Genomic DNA, 20,016 nt, shown 5'->3' with positions numbered 1-20,016 from the left:
TAGGTTAGCCTACGTTCGCGCGCGGACGGAGGCTCACCTAGCCTAACCTAACTTAACCTAACCGAACTAAATCTAACCTAACCTAATCATACACCTAACTTTTAGGAACAAACGCCTATGACGGACTAAGAATCATAGCTCTGAAAAGTTCAAATAGCAAACTACACACCCCAAATCATAAGTTTCAGACAACACACACCTATGAACGGATAAGAAATCTAGCACAGAAAATACAAAAATAGCAAACCACTCATCCCAATCATAGGTTTCTATCAAAACACACCTAGGAAAGGCTAATAAATCCAGCTCAGAAAGGTCCAAAATAGCAAACTACTTATCTCAAATCATAGGTTTCAGTCAACACACACCAACGAAAGACTAAGAAACCTAGCTCAGAAAAGTCAAAAATAGCAAACTACTCATCCCAAACTATAGGTTTCAGACAACATTCACCTACGAAATACTAGAAAACCTTAGCTCAGAAAAGCCTGAAATAGCAAACTACACATCCCAAATCATAATTTTCTGACAACACATACCTACGTATGGCTAAGAAATCTAGCTCAGAAAATTCAAAAATAGCAAATTACACATCCCAAATCATAGGTTTCAGACATCACACACCTATGAAAGACTAATAAATCCAACTCTGAAAAGACCGAAATGGTAATTTACATATCTCAAATCATAAGTTTCAGACATCATTCACCTATGAAATACTAAGAAACCTTAGCTCAGAAAAGTCTGAAATAGCCAACTACTCATCCCAAACTTGAAGTTTCAGACAACAAACACCTATAAGTGACTAAAAATCCTAGCTATGAAAAGTTCAAATAGCAAACTATACCTCCCAAATTATAATTTTCTGAAAGGACACACATATGAAAGGCTAAGAAATCCAGCTCAGAAAAGTCAGAAATAGCAAATTAACCATCCCATATCATAGGTTTCAGTCAACAAACACCTACGAATGGCTAAGAAATCCTTCTCAGAAAAGTCAAAAAATAGCAACCCACACATCCCAAATAATAGGTTTCAGACACCACACACCTACGAAAGACTAAAAAATCCGGTTATGAAAAGTCTGAAAAGGACATTTCATAGCCCAAATCATAGGTTTCAGACATCACGTGCCAATGAAAGACTAAGAAATCTAACTCAGAAAAGCCCGAAATAGTAATTTAAATATCCCAAATCATAAGTTTCAGACAGCATTCACCTACGAAATACTAAGAAACCTTAGCTCAGAAAAGTCTGAAATAGCCAACTACTCATCCCAAACTCGAAGTTTCAGACAACAAACACCTATGATTGACTAAGAATCCTAGCTCTGAAAAGTCCAAAAAGCAAACTACACCTCCCAAATCATAATTTTCTGAAAGGACACACCTATGAAAGGCTAAGAAATCTAACTCAGAAAAGTCAAAAAATATCAACCCACACACCCCCAAATCATAGGTTTCAGACATCACACACCTACGAAAGACTAAGAAATCCGGTTATAAAAAGTCAGAAATAGCAACCCACACATCCCAAATCATAGATTTCAGACACCACACACCTATGAACGGCTAAGAAACCTAGCTCAGAAAAGTCAGAAATAGCAAATTACATATGCCAAATCATAGGTTTCAGACAACAAACACCTATGAAAGGCTAAGAAATCCAGCTCAGAAAAGTCAAAAGTAGCAATCCATCCACCCCAAACAATAGGTTTCAGACAACAAACACCTATGAAAGGCTAAGAAATCCAGCTCAGAAAAGTCAAAAGTGGCAATCCACCCATCCCAAATCATAGGTTTCATACAACACACTCCTATGAAAGACTAAGAAATCCAGCTCAAAAAAGTCAAAAATAGCAAACTACATACCCCAAATCATCGGTTTCAGTCAACACACACCAACGAAAGACTAAGAAACCTAGCTCATAAAAGTAAAAAATAGCAAACTATTCATCCCAGACTATTTTTTTCAGTCATCATTCAACTAAGAAATACTAGAATAAAAAATATACTAAAAGTATGAAATAGAAAAAACAACATCCCTAAAAAAAATTTTCTGACAACGCATTAATATGAAGGGCTAAGAAATCAAGCTCAGAAAAGTCGAAAATAGCAAACTACACATCCCAAATCATAGGTTTCAGACACTACACAACTAAGAAAGACTAAGAAATCCAACTCAGAACAGTCAAAAATAGCAATCTACATCTCCCAACTCTTATGTTTCACTTAACACACCTCAACGAAAGGCTAAGACACCTATCTCATAAAAGCCTGAAATAGAAAACTGTTCATCCAAGACTATTGGTTTCAGACAGAATTCACCTAGACCATGAGATGAAACCATAGCTCAGAAAAGCCTGAAGTAGCAAACTACACATCCCTACTCATAGGTTTCAGACAACACACATCCACGAAAGACGGGTGCTCGGGGAAAGCCTTTGAGGGTCTGTGGGTCCCTTGTGGGACGGTGGTCCTTTGGGAGCTCGGGGGGACCTTTGGGGACCGGGGGAGGGGCTTGGGGGGTCTGGGGATGGCATTTGGGGTCTGGGTGGGCCTTTGGGGCGTCGAGTGGGTCTTTGGATGCCTGGGGGACATTTGGGGACCGGTGGAGGGCCTATGGGACCCCGATGGTCATTTGGGAGCTCGGTGTGGCTTTGGGGACCGGTGGAGGACCTTTGGGGCACAGGGTGGCTCTTTGGGTGCCAGGGGGACCTTGGGGGCCCGGGGGAGGGCCGTTGGGACCCCGTTGGTCCTTTGGGAGCCCGGGGGCCCTTTGCGGCCCAGGGGAGGGCCTTGGGGGCAGTTGGGGGCCGGTGGAGGGCCTTTGGGACCCCGTTGGTCCTTTGGGAGCTCGATGGGCCTTTGGGGACCGGAGGAGGGCCTTTGGGGGCACAGGGAGGGCCTTTGGAGCACAGGGATGGCCGGTGGGGGTCCGGGGGGACAGTTGGGAGCCTGGGGGACCTTTGGGGCCTGGGGTTGGCCTTTGGGGGTCTGGGTGGGCCTTTGGGGGCGCCGGTGGCCCTTTGGGAGCTTGGGGGGCTTTGAGGACCGGGGGCTTCCTTCGGGGTTGGGGTAGGAGGATTGGAACCCTTTGGGGTTGGGTTAGAGGACCTCACAACACTGTTCAAATGAAACTTGTGTATTATAACGACCACAGAGTTTCACCATTAAATTCTCTTCTAAAATCTCTTCAAAAATCTTCTTTTAAAATGTCTCTATCTGTTTCGCCGAAATAGTTCCATAACCTGTCTAAAACGGTTTCGCCCAAATAATCCCTAAACGTAAATTCAGCGTGTTCCTTTGTTATTGGCATCTCTGCGCTAACGCATTTCAAATTAATATGAAACCTTTTCGCGCGCTAAAACAATTCATCGCTAAGATGTTTCTTGCCTAATTGTTTCCATGGCCTTTGGTTATTAATATCCTTTGGAGTTCGACCAGTAGAACTGTTTCCCGAGGCAAAGACATTAATGACTTGGATCTATTCCTGGATAAATGTTTCTAGGCGAAAATTTTTAAAGTCTGACAGATGATGTCATTGATTGATTGATCTGTCAAGAAAGGGAAATTAATTTGTTGTTTCTAAGGGGAATTATTGATTCACGATAGGTGAATTGAGGTCGACAGCACAGGTGTTCTGACTCGTGACAGCATCACATGGTTTGTGGTTTTCCAAGTGAGAAAGTTCCTATTTTTCAAATTCTCACTGACAAAAACCATAAAACATCCTGTTTTTTCAAATTCTCACTGACAAAGTCAATAAAAACATACAAAAATGTGACAAAATTCCTGTTTTTCAAATTCTCACTGACAAAATCCATAAAAAACATCAAATAAATCGACCGACACACATAACCATCCATGAATTATGTAAAAAAAGTTATAGATGGCAGCAGGGGTGACTCGTGGGACCTCATGATAGGGTTCTACTCTGTTATTGTATTCAAATTAAAAAAAAGTAAATTTTATATTTTCCTTAGTGGAGCCTTCCTACCTCCTCACCTTAGATGAGGGTGAGAGTTTTTTGTTTTGACTCTTAAATTATAAGTTCTAGTTTAAACACATTCTGGGTGATATTCTTGTTCTATTAGTCTAAAAATAAATTTTTTGTTGTTGTGATTCTTGAATTATTACTTGAAAGTTACAAGTTAGAGAGAATTTGTTAGTAAAATTTGTAAGAGAGAATTTGTTAGTAGAATTCCCGAGTAAAATTTTCTTTTGTAGATTGATTTTCGTAACCTAAATTAAGTTAAATATGTATACTTGGGATCATACTACCAATGTATATATTTGAGATGTTATTTTTGGAAATGTTTATGTTATTGTAAATGCCCAAAATCTGGTTAATGTCGACATTAACCGGTGAATGTCCGAAATTCCTGTTTCTCTGCTTGGAATTAGTTAGCTTTGCGAATCAGCTTTTCGAGTATTATGCAAGCTCTGATGGTAAAAGTTAGGTTAGATTGGGTTAGGTTAAATTAGGCTATACATCTCAGAAATGGGTTAAAAACCTAACCTAACCCAACCTAACCTGTCACCATCAAACCTTGCATAAAACTGAAAAATTTGACTGGCAACGCTGACTGAATCCAAGAAGGAAAAAAAAGGTATTTCTGATATTTGCTGGTGAATGTCGATATTCACCAATTTCGAACATTCACGGTAACATGTATATTTGGGGTGTTGAAAAAGGAATGTTCTTCACTATTTAGATAAACAAAAAAATGGTTTTAAGTTGAAGTTTACAAACTTTATCCTCTTATAAGAAACCCCCTCCCCTAAACCTAAAGGGTTGAAACTCTGCCTTTTTAATATTTGGAACCAAAAAGAATTGGAAATCATGTCCAGGGAGGATAGCTTAAGATAAATCGCGTTTTACTTTTAAGCTGTATTTTCAACTGTGAAGGAAAAAGCACTTGCCAATCGGTCTGATTAATGCTTTCTTGAAAGCCTTTTAGACCAGAAAATATTACAAGGTAGTGATTGCCCTTATTTTGTTTACCCATTTCAATATTAAGCATTTTAAACGGAAATTTGATTGTCTAAAGCCAAAAAAAATTATGATGTTGAGTTATTAGAATGGTTGCTTTCCGTTTAAAGTTTTACATCGCTCTTTATTTTGATTTTTTAACTTGTTTTTTATATATTTAATTGCTGTCCGTTTTTCTTGTCAGAGTTCAGAGTTTTATTCACCAATAAATACATTTTTACTCTTGTTCCTCCTCGAAAGGCTCCATGGCCAGGAATCCAAGGGGGATAAAAAAAAATACAATATAAGCAACAACCAAAAAAAAAGATTAATCGGCGAACAACATATAAGATTAAAAAGAGACCACACCTGAGGCCTGGGAGTCAAAGCCAAGTGAAGACCAACACGTATCATGAAATAAACACTCAGGACACATCAACTCCACAGAGGAAAAATAAAAGTAAATAAAATAAATTAATAAATAAAGTTTATCCTATCTTTTCAGTTAACCTAATTTAGTGGGGTTTCAACCCCTTCGGCCCTCCGCTATTTTTGCTAAAAAAAAAAAAACTGAAGTTCAGTAGTCTAGTTCACCTTAAAAACAATGACCGTTTACCTCAAAAGCCACTCTTTTGCAATATTAGGAGGGTTGTAAACCGTTATCATCCATATTGCAGACTTAGTGAAAATAAATTCCTCCTGATGAAGAGAGGCCAAGGAGCAAGTTCCCCTCAAAATTTGACTAAGAAGTGCCCAGAAAGTCAAGAAAATTTGAGATTTCTGGGAAGGGGCTGCCCCCGGGATACCCCCTTGCGGGTATCCCGTGCGTAATTTGGTGAGTTGGACGCCGTACAACCTTCGAATGTAATTGTGAAATAGTTTTCCCATTTATTTTGCTCTAAAATGAAAACAAAAATATAGCTCCCAGAATGTTTTTTTTAGAGCTGTATTTTCATAGTTTGATTAGTGAAAAAATCCAATTCTTTTAATGGTTCTGTACGTATACATTTTATTCACATTAGATCTACCAAGTAAAAACAATTAACATCAGTATATGGCAATGCAATAATGCACTTTGTTGCTGCATTTAAAGAAATTCAGTTTTTTATCAATTGACGTTTGTGGAGATTTTATTTTGCAAAACATTAGAGAAAGAGAGAGAGAAGTGGATACGGGCCAAAAAGATCAATATTATATGCTAAGAAACTTGTGAAAATTGGCAATTTTATTTTCGGACCTTTTTAAATCATGCTACAAAGAAAAGAAGAAAAAAAGACAGAATGTTCCTCCAGCAAAATCTAGTGGCAGTTAATACCACCTCGTATGAAGCCAAACTTATTTATAAATTGTTCGTTTGTTTTTCATCATCATCCAACCGATAGGTAATTTTCGGAAGCAATTAGGGCTAGGTGTGTGCCAGTTACACGTTTTTGAGTTTAAATTTTTCTCATTTTATTCAGTATTTAAGTCGTAGGTTTTTTTTTGCATCAGATAGACAGTTTTAAACTCAGATCATAATTTTTCTGCGGGAAAATTTGTGATTTATTTTCTGATATCTTGTATGCAACATGTTTATTTAGCAAGCAATTTTTGCTGAATACACCCTGTTATAACGTCATGTTGCATTTTGAAGACATTGTTTTAGATAAACTTGCCAAAGATAAAATCCCAAAAAAAGGTTTTGACTGAAGAACGTCTAGAACGCTGTTGAAGATTAAAATTTGATAAAATGACGCTTGTGGCGATGTTCAAACTAAAATACGCAGAAATACCCATAGATGTCAGAGGTAATGTTGAGAGTAGACAACGTCAGTAGGCTACGTTGTACGTGACTCGGGCTTGCCAATGTGAAACCACATACCTGCACAAATGAGGTGTGAATCTCCCTGAAAGATTGGATAGTTAAAGGAAACAAAATTGTAGTAGCTGAAAAAACTATGGTACGAAATGCAAATTTTAATATTTTTGACCGCCCTGAAAAGTCTTCTGGCACCCCCGTAGTTCTGATTAGGTATTAACTTTTCTTCTGTATAATTTTGGTATTTCTTCTTTTCTTCTTTGGTGTTAACTTTTCTTCTTTATAGTATAAAAAAAAAAGAAAAACAGCTTATGGCTTGACAACATATTAAACAGGACTGCTTACGCGAAGGATTACTAATTTTCTATATTTGTGTCTTTCTTATTTTAGCCTCACTAATTTCAAAGCAGTTTCGTCTAAATCCCTTTTCCGCTTGACATGCTCTATTCCTTTCTTTCCCTTTTTGTAGCCAATGTGGCATTAACTCTGGACAAGCTAGAGCAATCTGTGACTAGTGAACTGCCAGGAAATCCTCCATTATGGGTGACGAAAAGGAAGATCCCGGAATCAGAAGATTTTGAGCATTTCATTAACAATGCTAAAGTAATAGAAGCAGATGTGAAAGGAACAACTCAGAGTCAAGAACAACAGGTAAACTAAAAGTAATAAAACAGATAATAGTCTAATCATAAGTTGCAGTTGGATAAATCATAATCACTGTCGGAGAATAAGACGAAGAGTGATCTGGTCAGTGTACCCTCTCCCTCTACGAAATCCGGACTTATTTTCACGTGTCCGCTCATCCCTACTTCTCTCGAGAACCTTTTGAGCAAAATAATCACGAATAGTTTGGTAGCCATATCCATGAGTGATATCCCTCGGTAGATGACTTTCACATTTGTCTCCCATTTTAAATACTGGAATTATTACTGACACTTTCCAATCAGACGGAAAGGCCTTCTTGCTTCTTCTCCAGTATCGAACTGAAGAGGGGTTCCGCTAAAACGTGTGGTGAGGCCGTGTAGACCTCAGGAGGGAGAAAATTTTTCTTGGGAGGGAACAAACTAAGAGAAAGGCTATGCCTCGAATTAGGGGACGGGGATTTTTTTCTTATGATTTATTTGAACCCCCCCCCCCAAAAAAAAAAATAAATAAAAATAACTGCTTGACTGTTGGTATCAACGAATCAAATTATGCCTCTATATTCCAATTGTACATTTAAAAATGCATATTTACCGTTTTCTATTCATTTGGAGAAAGGGAATTGTATCCCTTGAACCTTCCTTGTAATAGGCTAAAAATATTAAGTTTCCAGTTTTATGTTAAATAAAGTCAACGCAATACCGTTTACTTAGTAAAGAGCGACGTGTGTTCCTTCTACTGTCTTTATTTTCCTCGGCTAATTAGTATAGAACGAATATAGATACCAGGGAGGGGGCTCTATCGAACAGAATTAGGATGTTTTTTTGCTCTTTTTAGAGTTCAAAACAAATTGATGGATCTTTAGGGAATTTCAAAATCAAGTACTAATTTGTTAAAAATTCGAAAAGTACATCGCAACAATAAAATCAACTTCCACCCATAAATTTTAGATCCTTGGCTCTTACAGTTATGGCAGGCTTTGAACGTTCAAAAAACAGCAATTCCTTGAACTATGAATTTTTTTAATTTTACTTTCACCTGGACCTTAAGGTTTGGTGGTCTAAATTTGTTTAAAGAGAGTCTCCATGGATGTAGATACGTGCTTAACAATTTCTAAGCAGATTCGGACATTTTTTAGGGAAGGCAAGTGGGTCTCGGAAGTAGCCCACGCCTCTAAAAATCCGTCAAAATTGGCCCAACATTCTTGCCCTATGAGCTTCATGCAGATTCGAGTTCATTCGTGCGAAGTTTGGGAAGGGGTGTATGCCTCTGAAAATGAACAGAGTCCTGACTCGGTGCAGGAAACTAGCAAAGTCCTAACTCTGTGTAAAAAACATCTGAGTCTTAAGCTACGGAATTTCATAGAACTGCTATAGACTGGATTGGTGCACAAATAAGCAAGGGCCATTTTCAGGAATTTTACTGCATTCCTGTGGACTAACTTGTTGCAGATTCAGCTAACTCCTAACTCATTGCAAAAACGAACTAAGTCCGGGTTTGGTGCAAACAAGAGCAAAATATTAACTCTGTGCAAAACAGGCTGAATCCTGGATTTCGCAAGGTTTTGAAGACAAATAGAGTTCATTATTGAGTACTGTCTTGGGGTAACTGTGAGCTAAGTCCTGACTCGGTGGAGGATTAAGTTGACGTCGTTTTCGTTGCAATATGAGCTAATTTTCCTAATTCAGTGCAAAAATGAGCTGACTCCAAACTACGGAAAATCACTGCTTTGTCAGTGACTGACTTGGTACAAAAACGAACTCAGTTATGACCAGGGGCATCCCGAGCCTCTTTTCATTGGGGGGGGGGGGTGAATTTCGTAGGTTTTACCGAATCGCGATCTGATTTCTGCCGAAATTTTCGCCTTCAGCGAAAACTTTACCGAATTACAAAAAAGTTAGGGGGTGGTGAACCCCCCTCCGCCACCCCCTCCCCTAAGGACGCCATGTGACTTATGACTCCACGTGAAAATGGTTATAGTTCTGACTCGGTAAAAAAGGAGCAAAGTATTGTTTGGAAATTTGGATTATATACTAAAATTGTATGTAAACTTTAAATTGAAATATAATATTTTATTCCTTTATAAAAAAAAAAATAAAGGATAAATCTTTAAAATTAAAATGTAAAATTAACAATTATTAAAACTACACAATAAAAAAAATAAGAGAAATAACTTTTAAAAGTGGTTTAGAAAAGTTGTTTAAAAAAAGTAAAACGCCATGTTAAACCCATAACGAGCAGAAATAAAGTTGCAATACAGGTCAAGCTTGAAAACGAAGTTAGAAAGTAGAAATTAGAAACAACGATCAAGTTGAGCTTAAAACGAACAGAAATTGCGTCAAATAAGAGCTTGGAACACCCTCCACAAACACTCTTAAGGCACGAGCGTCGTTTGGACTTGACTGGAAACAATACGTAAGTAGAAGGGGGGGTACCAGCCCCACCCCTCACCCCTGCTGCCACCTATAACTTTTTTGCACCCAAAATATGGGCATAGAGTCCCGAGAGAGAACACGTGGTTTATGGTTTTGTCACTGAGAATGAAAAAATAGGAACTTTCTCACTTGGAAAAACAGGAATTTTGTCACATTTATGTCTGTTTCTTTGTATGCTTATGTGTGTTGGTCAATTTATTTGATGTTTTTCATGATTGTCAACATCAAACTATGGTTTTTTTATGGTTTTGTCAGTGAGAATGGAAAAACAGGAACTTTGTCCCGTTCATGGATTATTGAGTCTAATGGGGGCGGGTCAATGACACTTCCTTCTTGTTGTTGCTCGATTCAGTGAATGTTATGATCCAGAAATATTATATGTTGTTGTTGCTCTAGCCAAATGTTATGATTTTCCTGGAAACAGTTAGATCACGTGGTTCCTTCTCAGCCAATCAGAGGGCTGGTTACATATTAGCGGTGGAGTGAATATAAAGAAAGGATTTTTTGCTAAAGTTTTTATTAGTCTGTGAATAGAATTCAAAGGAGTGAGAAGAACAGTTTTGACTTTACTCATTTAGATATATATTTGTAATAATGAGTGGAATGTTTACACTATTAGAAGTTGATAGTGGAGTTGATGGTAATAGTGAAAATACATTTGATGCTTTTCTAAAGCAATACTCCAATGGCAATGAGAAGAAAAAGAAGAAGAAATTCAATGTTGGTGATACTGTTCGAATTAATAGAACCACCAATATTTTTGAACAGGGGATTTATTTATGGAGCACTGAACTATTTAAAGTGTCCAAAATCCTGGACACCGTAACCCACGACCTATCAACTGCGAGACAACAAAGGTGATGAGATTCTCGGTGGTTTTTATGAATATGAACTGCAAAAAGTTAGAAACACTAGTAAAATTTATCAAATTGAAAAGATATTAGAGTCGTAATCATAAGGGTAAGAATTGATTGCTTGTTCGCTGGCTAAGATACAACTCAGATTTTGATTCTTGGGTCAGTGCTTAAGATATTGACGATGCCCAATGATTTTTATGTGACTTTCATGTCCAATGTTTCTGATCCTCTCTGCAATGATGTGAATAGAACAAGTGATTTTTGGACGAAACTCTCCCCCACCATCAAATTTGACGGAAAGTATGAAGTGGCTCTTGTAGACTGTATTCTAAAAAATACCTACGACATCCTGAGAAAGGATCGTAAATATTAAATAAAAATCAGACCCTATGATTGGCCACCGCCACCAGGTGATCAAGAACAAATTCAAAAAATCAATTGGATGAATTATGCGTACATTTAATTATCCTATGAGAAACTCACCTGCATGAACGATTTACGTCGTACTATCAATAAAAGAATTTCTGCTCGTAAAAAAGGAGCTTTTTGTGTAAAAAATTCACTTTAGGAGTTTTATATATATATGATGGTACTTAGTGCAAATAACAAGATTAGTCTATACGACACCTAGCAGGACGCAATTGGCATTCAGTACAAAAGAATAACCTGTAAAAGTGCCAAACGCTCTAGTGTCATTTTTGCTGACTACACGCCTGCCTACACAACGTGTACCGTTCCATGTCTCTACTATTTCGTTGCGAACACATCTCGAGCCGATAATTCAAACATCCCCGTCCTAAGAGTCCTTGAACGAAAATCCAATCAGGAACATATTCACCACTACAATATAAAGCATCTTCAGTATATTCCTGTAAACACTTGCTATTTGGAACTCTGTCAGTTAACACTAAAAACCAAATTGGGTGATCCCCTAGCAATTTCAAAAGGTTTGGCTGTGATTACATATCATTTTCGACCCATCGTTCAACAGCAAGATGTCTAATAAAAAAGTGGTATTCACTTGTCCTGATATTAACTACTATGTTAATACTCTTGGCCCAAGACAACAGGGCAATGGAATGGACTACTACAAAGGTCGCTCGTCAATGTCTGGCTACGGTCTTGGTAGCTGGTTTGCTAAGCTGTTTCGCTCTTCACTACCTCTGGCTAGAAAATATCTTGTACCGGCTGCGACAGATTTTGCATCCTCTACACTATACGATTGGGGGTTTGGTAAGGAATTTAAAACAGGTGCTACGAAAATTCTTAGTTCTAGTGCGTGAACCCTTGGCGAGAAATTAAAACAAAATGGTAAAGGCTTAAAAAGCTCGAGAAACAATGCATCACTCATCAGTCTCCACTCAGGTCGGAAACGTAAGACATCCCTTTTCTCAAAGAAAAGAAGGAAAAAGCCGACACGTGCTGTAAACAGAAGTCCCAGGAAGAAAATTGTTAGATCGAAACTTGATTTCTTCTCTTAAAAAGTCATACATACCTCATAAGGATTCTCAACCTTCAATCTCCACCTCATTGAATCTATTCAATGCCGGAAATGTTGACGTGAGTGTCAACCATGGATACTATGAACAATTTTATCCACTACAACCCCTCTCCGATAATATCCACATACAAATTTATTCCAATGAAGACTACTTCATAGATTTATCGTCCACATTTATAGATTTACAAATGAAAGTCTGCAAATCCGATAATACAATATCAATTCGGGCCGATGGGATATCCTATGAAAATTGTATACTAAATAATTTATTTCCTCAAATTAGTGTCTACATCAACGGCACCCTGGTGAGCACAAGCAACAATCTCTCCAAATATGCAAGCTCTATGCAATTAATTCTGATGACACCCAAGTCATACAAGGAATTGAGAGGCGCCTCCAATGGATATGGATATATTACTAATACTGATAGTACAGATGCACTTAAAAATGCTACAACTAGTGAATTACATCTAGTTGGAAAAATATATCATGAAACATTTAATATACCCCAATGGCTGCCACCCAATGTTAAAGTGGATATAAAATTGACGCTTGCCCCATTCATTTTCATATTAAGAAAGAAACTTGCTGCAAATCCTGATGTAAGTCTCTCCCTCACCTCAGCAATACTACATGTACGTAAACAACAGGTCATGAGCTCCGTTGATTTGACTGTGGAAAAACTGAGAGCCAATGACAAAAATATTAAACTGCTTGTTCCTCATACAATCACCACTCAATGTCATATTGCCATGTGCTCAAGCTCCTTCACTTATTCATCCTTTACCAATGGCGAAATCCCCTCGAAATTGGCTTTGACCTTTGTAAAGAGCGCCAGTGCAATAGGATCATGGACTGAATGTCCACATAAATTCGAGATGTTTGGACTTTCATCTCTTGTGTGCAAAGTAAACGGCATACCACTTTACAATCTATCTTTTGATAAATCCTATAGAACATTGTATGAGTTGACCATGCAAACCCTAGATCATGATTCGCAACTATTTGAAAATGGTATAACCGAGGGCATGTTTGCTAAAACACATGGTGTCATTGTACTGGATTTGTGTGGCACACAGAATATGAGTATTGTACGTATGGGGACTGTACGTTTAGAGTGTACATTTGCCGATCCATTGGCTGAGAGTGTTGCCCTAATCTTACTAAATCAGTAAGAAACCTATTCGGAAATCACTCTCGAAGGCATTGTTTTACTAGACTTGGCGCCTTGAACACGAATCAAATAATCAGTGTATTTAATATGGATCCCAACATGTCTCAGTACAAATCCTATTGTCTACCCTCAAACTATCTATGAAAAATTAAAAGTGGCAACAATACCTTGATTATTATTAATAGCAGTCCGTCGACTGTGCTGACGGGTCATTGGCTGTGCATCTATCAAACAATGAAGACGATTGAATTTTTTGATCCTCTTGGTCTAACCTATACATTCTACACACCTCACATCAGCAAATATATTGAGAGCAGTGGGAAAACTATTATTCAAAATCGAAAGAGGGTGCAGGATCTAACGACTAAAAGCTGTGGCTTCCATGCGCTACTATATTTTGTGTTCCGATGCCGTGGCTATACTTACAAGCAGTTTCTCCACATTTATAGTGACAATCCCCGTCTGAACGACTTTCTAGTGGAAAATATACTTACAAGTGTATTTAATATTGATTTCAGTGCCCTAAGAGTAAAGTGCTTTAAAAATGTTTGTGAATTTGTTTATTAATAAAATGTATATATAAAACAATGTCGCTAAATCTTCACTTTTAGATTTCTTCATCTTCGATGTATAGGCAAGTGTCGTGAACCACTAAGGCTTGTAAATAATTTGGATTCACTCTATATTTATCTTGATTGACGGCAAAGTCAGGGTCACATTTTCTACAGTACAATGTAACTTCACTCTTGTCATATCTCTTTGCATACTCAATGATACTATTTGCATTCATATTATGAAATTCACGAGTTTCAATCTGTCTATTTGAAGCAATATCACATACAGTTTTTTCAAATGGTGAATCCCATTCGGTAACTGCCAAATAAAAATCACTTGGCTTATAGTCATAGCAGGTGGTGTCATCACAACAATGATGTAGAAAACAAATTGTCTTGTTACCCCAACCGTTGAATCGTAGACCAGATTCCTCTTCCCAGAATAATTTAAATCCGCGACGATACCAATCTCGTAGAAATAAACTAAAATCACGTTTGGGATTCTTTCCGATCATTGCGGGGTCAGTATTTTCCCACTGATCACATTTATCGTTGAGAAAATCGGAGCATAAGTGCCCTTTAGGGTGAGAATCACACACCTCTTCAAGATATGAATTACATCTTTTAATTTGTACTGCATAGCATCTATGTAATTTACATGGATTACATAATTTACACTTTTCACTATAGTCGTCAATAATTGTAGGATTCTCACATTGAGTCCAACTGCGTAGAGTGTACAAGCACAATGGACATATATAGAACATTTTTCGATTTCCGATGTCAACTTTCTCGCGGCTAAAACGAAACTGAGCGTCATCACGCCATAAATTCAAGGTGGGGGAAAGGGAGAGGAGTAACTCTGTGATGTTACCTCTTTCGAATGATGGGGAGAGCCATCTACATTGAATCCATTGGCAATGTTTTCAAAGGTATATCCACAATATGATTCTGCCTTGTTCCAATTAATACATCAATAAATTGAGTATAAGCATTTGAATCACATTTTAAAAGTTTCATTCAATAGTCCAATGGGGGAGAATCAGTTTTCATTATAATGTCAAGTGTTTCCTGAGAGAATATTCTGCGTTGAAGAGATAACTCGAGAAAATCATCATCCAAAATCAAATGTTTTTCCATAAACACTAGATTTGATCTAATTCTCTCTTTCTCAAATTTATTCATTTTTCAGTCCTTTCACTCTGACTGCTGATTCTAGACAGACCATGATTCATTAACTCTAACCAGAAAAGAAATAGAAGATTTTCGATTTTGAAACAATTTTATTGAATAATTACAGCAACATCAATAATATAGAGCATGTATAATTAACGATACAGTGTATTGTCTTCAATATGTTTCACTAATGCACTTAAAGCACATTGAAGTCTATTCACATGTGCTATATCAACTTTTGCGGTGAAACATAATTGATCTTCCATTTTAAATTTACTCAAGGATATCACATATCTTGCATATACTACATCCCATTCCAGACAAAGACGTGATTCTTTCGTAATTTCCACTGCAATGTTTGGCGCTCTTGTATTATTATCATCAACTCCACTATCAACTTCTAATAGTGTAAACATTTCACTCATTATTACAAATATATAACTAAATGATTAAAGTCAAAACTGTTCTTCTCACTCCTTGATTTCCAGTCACAGACTAATAAAACTTAAGCAAAAATCCTTTCCTTATATTCCCTCCGCCGCTAATATGTAAACAAGCCCTCTGATTGGCTGAGAAGGAAACACGTGATCTAACTGTTTCCGGGAAACCCATAACATTTGGCTTGAACAACAATAACAAATACTATTTCTGGATCATAACATTTGCATCGAGCAACAACAAGAAGGAAGTGTCATTGACCTGCCCCCATTAGACTCAATAATCCATGAAAGTGAGAAAGTTTCTGTTTTTTCATTCTCACTGACAAAACCATAAAACATCCATAGTTTGATGTTGACAATCATGAAAAGCATCAAATAAATCGATCAACACATAACCATCCAAGGAAACAGACATAAATGTGAGAAAATTCCTGTTTTTCCAAGTGAGAAAATTCCTGTTTTTCCATTCTCAGTGACAAAACCATAAACCACCTGTTCTCCCTAGGGACTCTATGCCCATATTTTGGGTGCAAAAAGGCTATAAGTGGCAGCAGGGGTGAGGGGTGGGGCTGGTACCCCCCCTTCTACTTACGTATTTTGAACATCTGCGATGATAAATTTAGTTTTTCAGAATGAGACTTTCAGCACTGTTTTTCCTTTTAATTCCGTTCTGTTCAAAGGTATAGGACGTCGCAACCTAAACGAAAATTTTAAAACATCAATTGGCAACTTCAAAGAGTATGTTTGGTTTTCAGTAAAACTGGCCCAAAAACAATCATTTTTATCGTAACCATAAAAATACAAATACTAATGAAGTTTATAGGATATAATAAACAATTTCTTAGGATGAATAAACTTAAGATTATTCTAGTATCATTGTTTTAAAGAGAAATTTTTTGCGCCATTTTTCATTTTTGTTTCCAAATGCTTGAAAAGTTTGATGCCCGAATCGAAAATTGATGCCCGCATAAAATAGAGGAATACTATAGGGGAGTTTGAGGGCGGGCAGCAGCCCTTCTGGCTTTTTATGGCTTCTTCTGAGTTTAATCTGACTATTTGTTTAACTTTCTGTCCATTTTCTGTTCCATTAACTATAATTTTTGTTCCCTTTCCCTTTGGCCTTTTATATGACTTTATTCCTACTCGTTTTAGGTTTTAATATTGGTCTGTGCTTGTCTTTAAAAGAAACTCCGATAGGTTAAAATAAAATAAGGAACACTATATAAGCGCGTGTGAACGATTTGGCAAATCACAAACAAAAAGGATTAATGCGCGCGAAATGTTCTGATAATATTCAGAAACACCTTCTAATTTTTGGGTGGGTGCCGAGAAATTCGATGATTTTTAATTTCTTCGGGCGTACCCGTCCTAACAATCCCCTCTCCCCCCTCAATGGTTTGTATGTGCACCAGATGCCCTGGCGGTGCTTCGTTTGGGGGTGCTGACTTTCAAGGAGGAATAGGCTGCGAATTAGAAAAATGGTGGATCTATATAAAATATTTAAGAAACTAGTGGAAAATTTTGAGTTTTGGAGGGTTACATGCCCTCTTTTGGTTAGTCCCTGCTTACACAAGTGCCCGTTTCTCTTCAAAACTGAAGATATTTTCCTTTCTATCGTTCTCTATACGTTCTTCCTGTAGTTAAGTGGGTGGAACAATTTTCGTGTCTGAAAAACAGTCATTCGCTGATGAAGGAAATCCGTAGGCTGTTATGAAAAATAATTTCCTAAGGGGGTTATAAAATTGCTTTTACCGGAAATCTTGGATCAGCGTGTAACTCAGGTAACATGAAATCAACCCTTTTATTGAGTGGTATATATATCCCAATCAATTTCATGAATTATGTTACTTTACTATGTTTTTAGATCATCGTTTCACAAACTTGCCAACATGGCAACCCCTAAAATAGGGAAAAATAAGATAAATTAATGCTGCATCATGACCCCCTTTGCCCTTTATAATAAATAAAATTTGGATCTAGGCGCCTTTGTTATCAATAGAGCTTAGTTGTCCCATATATCATTAGTTGATGCATGTCCATTCAGTTTTCTAACTTTCTACTTAAACATTTGTATGCAAATGTTATTGAAATCTGTCAGTATTAAGATTCTTTAATTATTAATGATTTTGGATTTATTGCCTGAATTTAGCCCATTCCCTATGCAGGAAGGGTGTGCGATAGTATAGGATGACTGCCACCCCCATTGCACCTCCTTGTTGGAGAGCCATGGAATGGAGATTAGCACCGCCTTTTTGGACTATAAAGTCTAGTGCCGCAGCCCACCCTACTTCCATTTTCTATAGAATCACGACAATCTTGGACGTCGCGAGATGCTCAAGCCTGAACTCCACGACAACCCAAGGTTTGTTGACGATCTCCACCATAATTTACCGATCTCATATCATTCGCCTATTATTATTTTTCTGGCAAATCCCCCCCTCCCCCCTGCTCAAAAGAGAACATGCGTACATGCTTGTTGATAGGCCAATTGAGCTTACTCCTGTATAGACTGAAACATTACTTCTTGGTCTCAGGAACTGTTCTCACTCCTTGCGTAGTTCTTTAAATTTCCCGTTCTGCTGTTCTAAGTTCTTTCATTTAACTCAATGATATTGGACATACAATTTTCACGGTTTTAGGCAGAGAGTATTCTATGGTTTCCCCCTCCCAAGGAAAGCCCCTGCTATGCAGCATAGATCAATACCTAGCTTTTGGGAAATAGGTCAGAAACAAGAGAAATTCTAGTTGCGTAAGACTCAGTGTGACTTTCTCCTTAGATTTACGTCACTATTGAAGTCCTTACAATTTTGAGCTGTGTAAGGAAGAATCGATCGAATAAGTTTAGTTGGAAAGCTTGGAAGATACATCTTATTGTTTTTTATTTCTTTTCAATTATTATTATTAAATTTGAAGAAATATGATTTTATCAACAAAATGAAAGGAAATTACTTTTCTCATTTAAATTCATAGACAAGCAGTGCTCCCGCAAAAAGCTTAAAACCTTTATTCTTGTTCTCCAATGGAATTATGGAAGCAAGATATCCTCTTTTGTTTTGGCACAAAAATATCAAAATAAGTTGTTATTATACCAAAATGGGTTGTTGGTATAATTTGTAGAATCTAAGGAAACATTTTTTTCAGAAATCTCCTATGGTAAATTTTATGTGGTTGACCGCATCTAAAGGAAACATGCTAATAGAATAACAGTAGTACAATTAGACTCCTTATTCTATGCTTTGTCTAAATATCATGGTCTTTTTCTGACAATGCCCCTACCCGATGGTCCTAGATTTAGCCCTATAGTATATATATATATATATATATATATATATATATATATATATATATATATATATATATATATATATATATATATATATATATATATATATATATATATATATATATATATATATTAAACTAAAAGAAAACATTAAAACAGCAATGTTCTTACATTATAACACCTAGCGTGTTTTTATTAACAAGATTATTACGTTTCCCTCCATTTTAATTCATATTTATATCATTTCGGATAGTAGGCTATTTTAATCCAGCATTGCAACCAATCATTTTCATGAACTTGGATTTTACCGGGTCAGTAATGCGAGAATGCCAGTTAACAGAAAAGACAGGGCATATCATGAGATGCAAAACAAGGGAGAAATGCATTAATAGGGCTATATCTTGGACCATCAGCGGGGTAGGGGTAGAGTGCGTTGTCATGAAAGCGACCATGATCTGGGGAAAGAATATAAGAAGGAACCTAATGGATCAACTTGTATATTATTAGCCTGCTTCCTTTAGACGGGGTCCAAATTTACCTCGCTTTTCCTCTGCTTCCTTTGCCTAACGGTATAAGTGGTCCTACTCCGAGTGTCACCATAGGATTCCTACCGAGGATTTTTTTTTTCTGCTATTGAATAAGTTAAGAATCCTGACGTTTTTTTTTAGATTCTGTGCCTTGCCTGGGTGTCAAAATTTGGTACCCCTTGAATGCCCCTCAATATTGTATAATTTTTGTTTTGGTCTAAAACCAGCTGTTAATGATAGTGCTTTTGTGCTGATCTGGCCTGGAAGGTATTTGAAGGTATTAAATTCAAGCTTTGTCCGTTACAGATACCCACAACCACTAATCAACCTTAGTGACAGGTATTGACAAAGTAATTACTTTATTTTTCTGGTTTCAACCACAAAATGGTATAAATTTTGCTTGTTAATTTCAGGTTCTGCATATAGTAGACGAAGCCCTTGAATCTACTGTGCCCGTGAATAAAGATCCATCCCTATCTAATCCAGATGCTTTAAGATTGCTTGAAAAAGCTAACGCTTTTGGTCTGTCGGGAATGCAAGTAACGTAAGTACTTCCGTGTCGGTTACAAAGCTGACAAACATGTAAATCTACAGGACTAGTCCCATAATCCCAGAATTTGATTATCATAATTAGCTGTTATTACATTTTTCCAGT

General features: G+C 37.2%; 1 protein-coding gene across 1 annotated transcript in view; it reads left to right on the top strand.

The window, feature by feature from the left end:
- The window catches only part of Fas1 (fasciclin 1 Fas1 domain-containing), a 168,031-nt gene that overhangs the window by 22,457 nt on the left and 125,558 nt on the right, over window positions 1-20,016 (top strand). Inside the window, exons 3-4 of the mRNA XM_089107228.1 lie at window positions 7,242-7,423; window positions 19,775-19,905. Coding sequence (XP_088963354.1) covers window positions 7,242-7,423; window positions 19,775-19,905 — 313 coding nt within the window. The remainder of the gene's footprint in view (window positions 1-7,241; window positions 7,424-19,774; window positions 19,906-20,016) is intronic.

The sequence above is a fragment of the Artemia sp. Qi Xiang Cuo genome, chromosome 21 (assembly GCF_049724085.1).
Source record: "Artemia sp. Qi Xiang Cuo chromosome 21, ASM4972408v1, whole genome shotgun sequence".
Classification (NCBI taxonomy): Eukaryota; Metazoa; Arthropoda; class Branchiopoda; order Anostraca; family Artemiidae; genus Artemia; species Artemia sp. Qi Xiang Cuo.
This window is presented reverse-complemented; position numbering and strand designations above follow the sequence as displayed.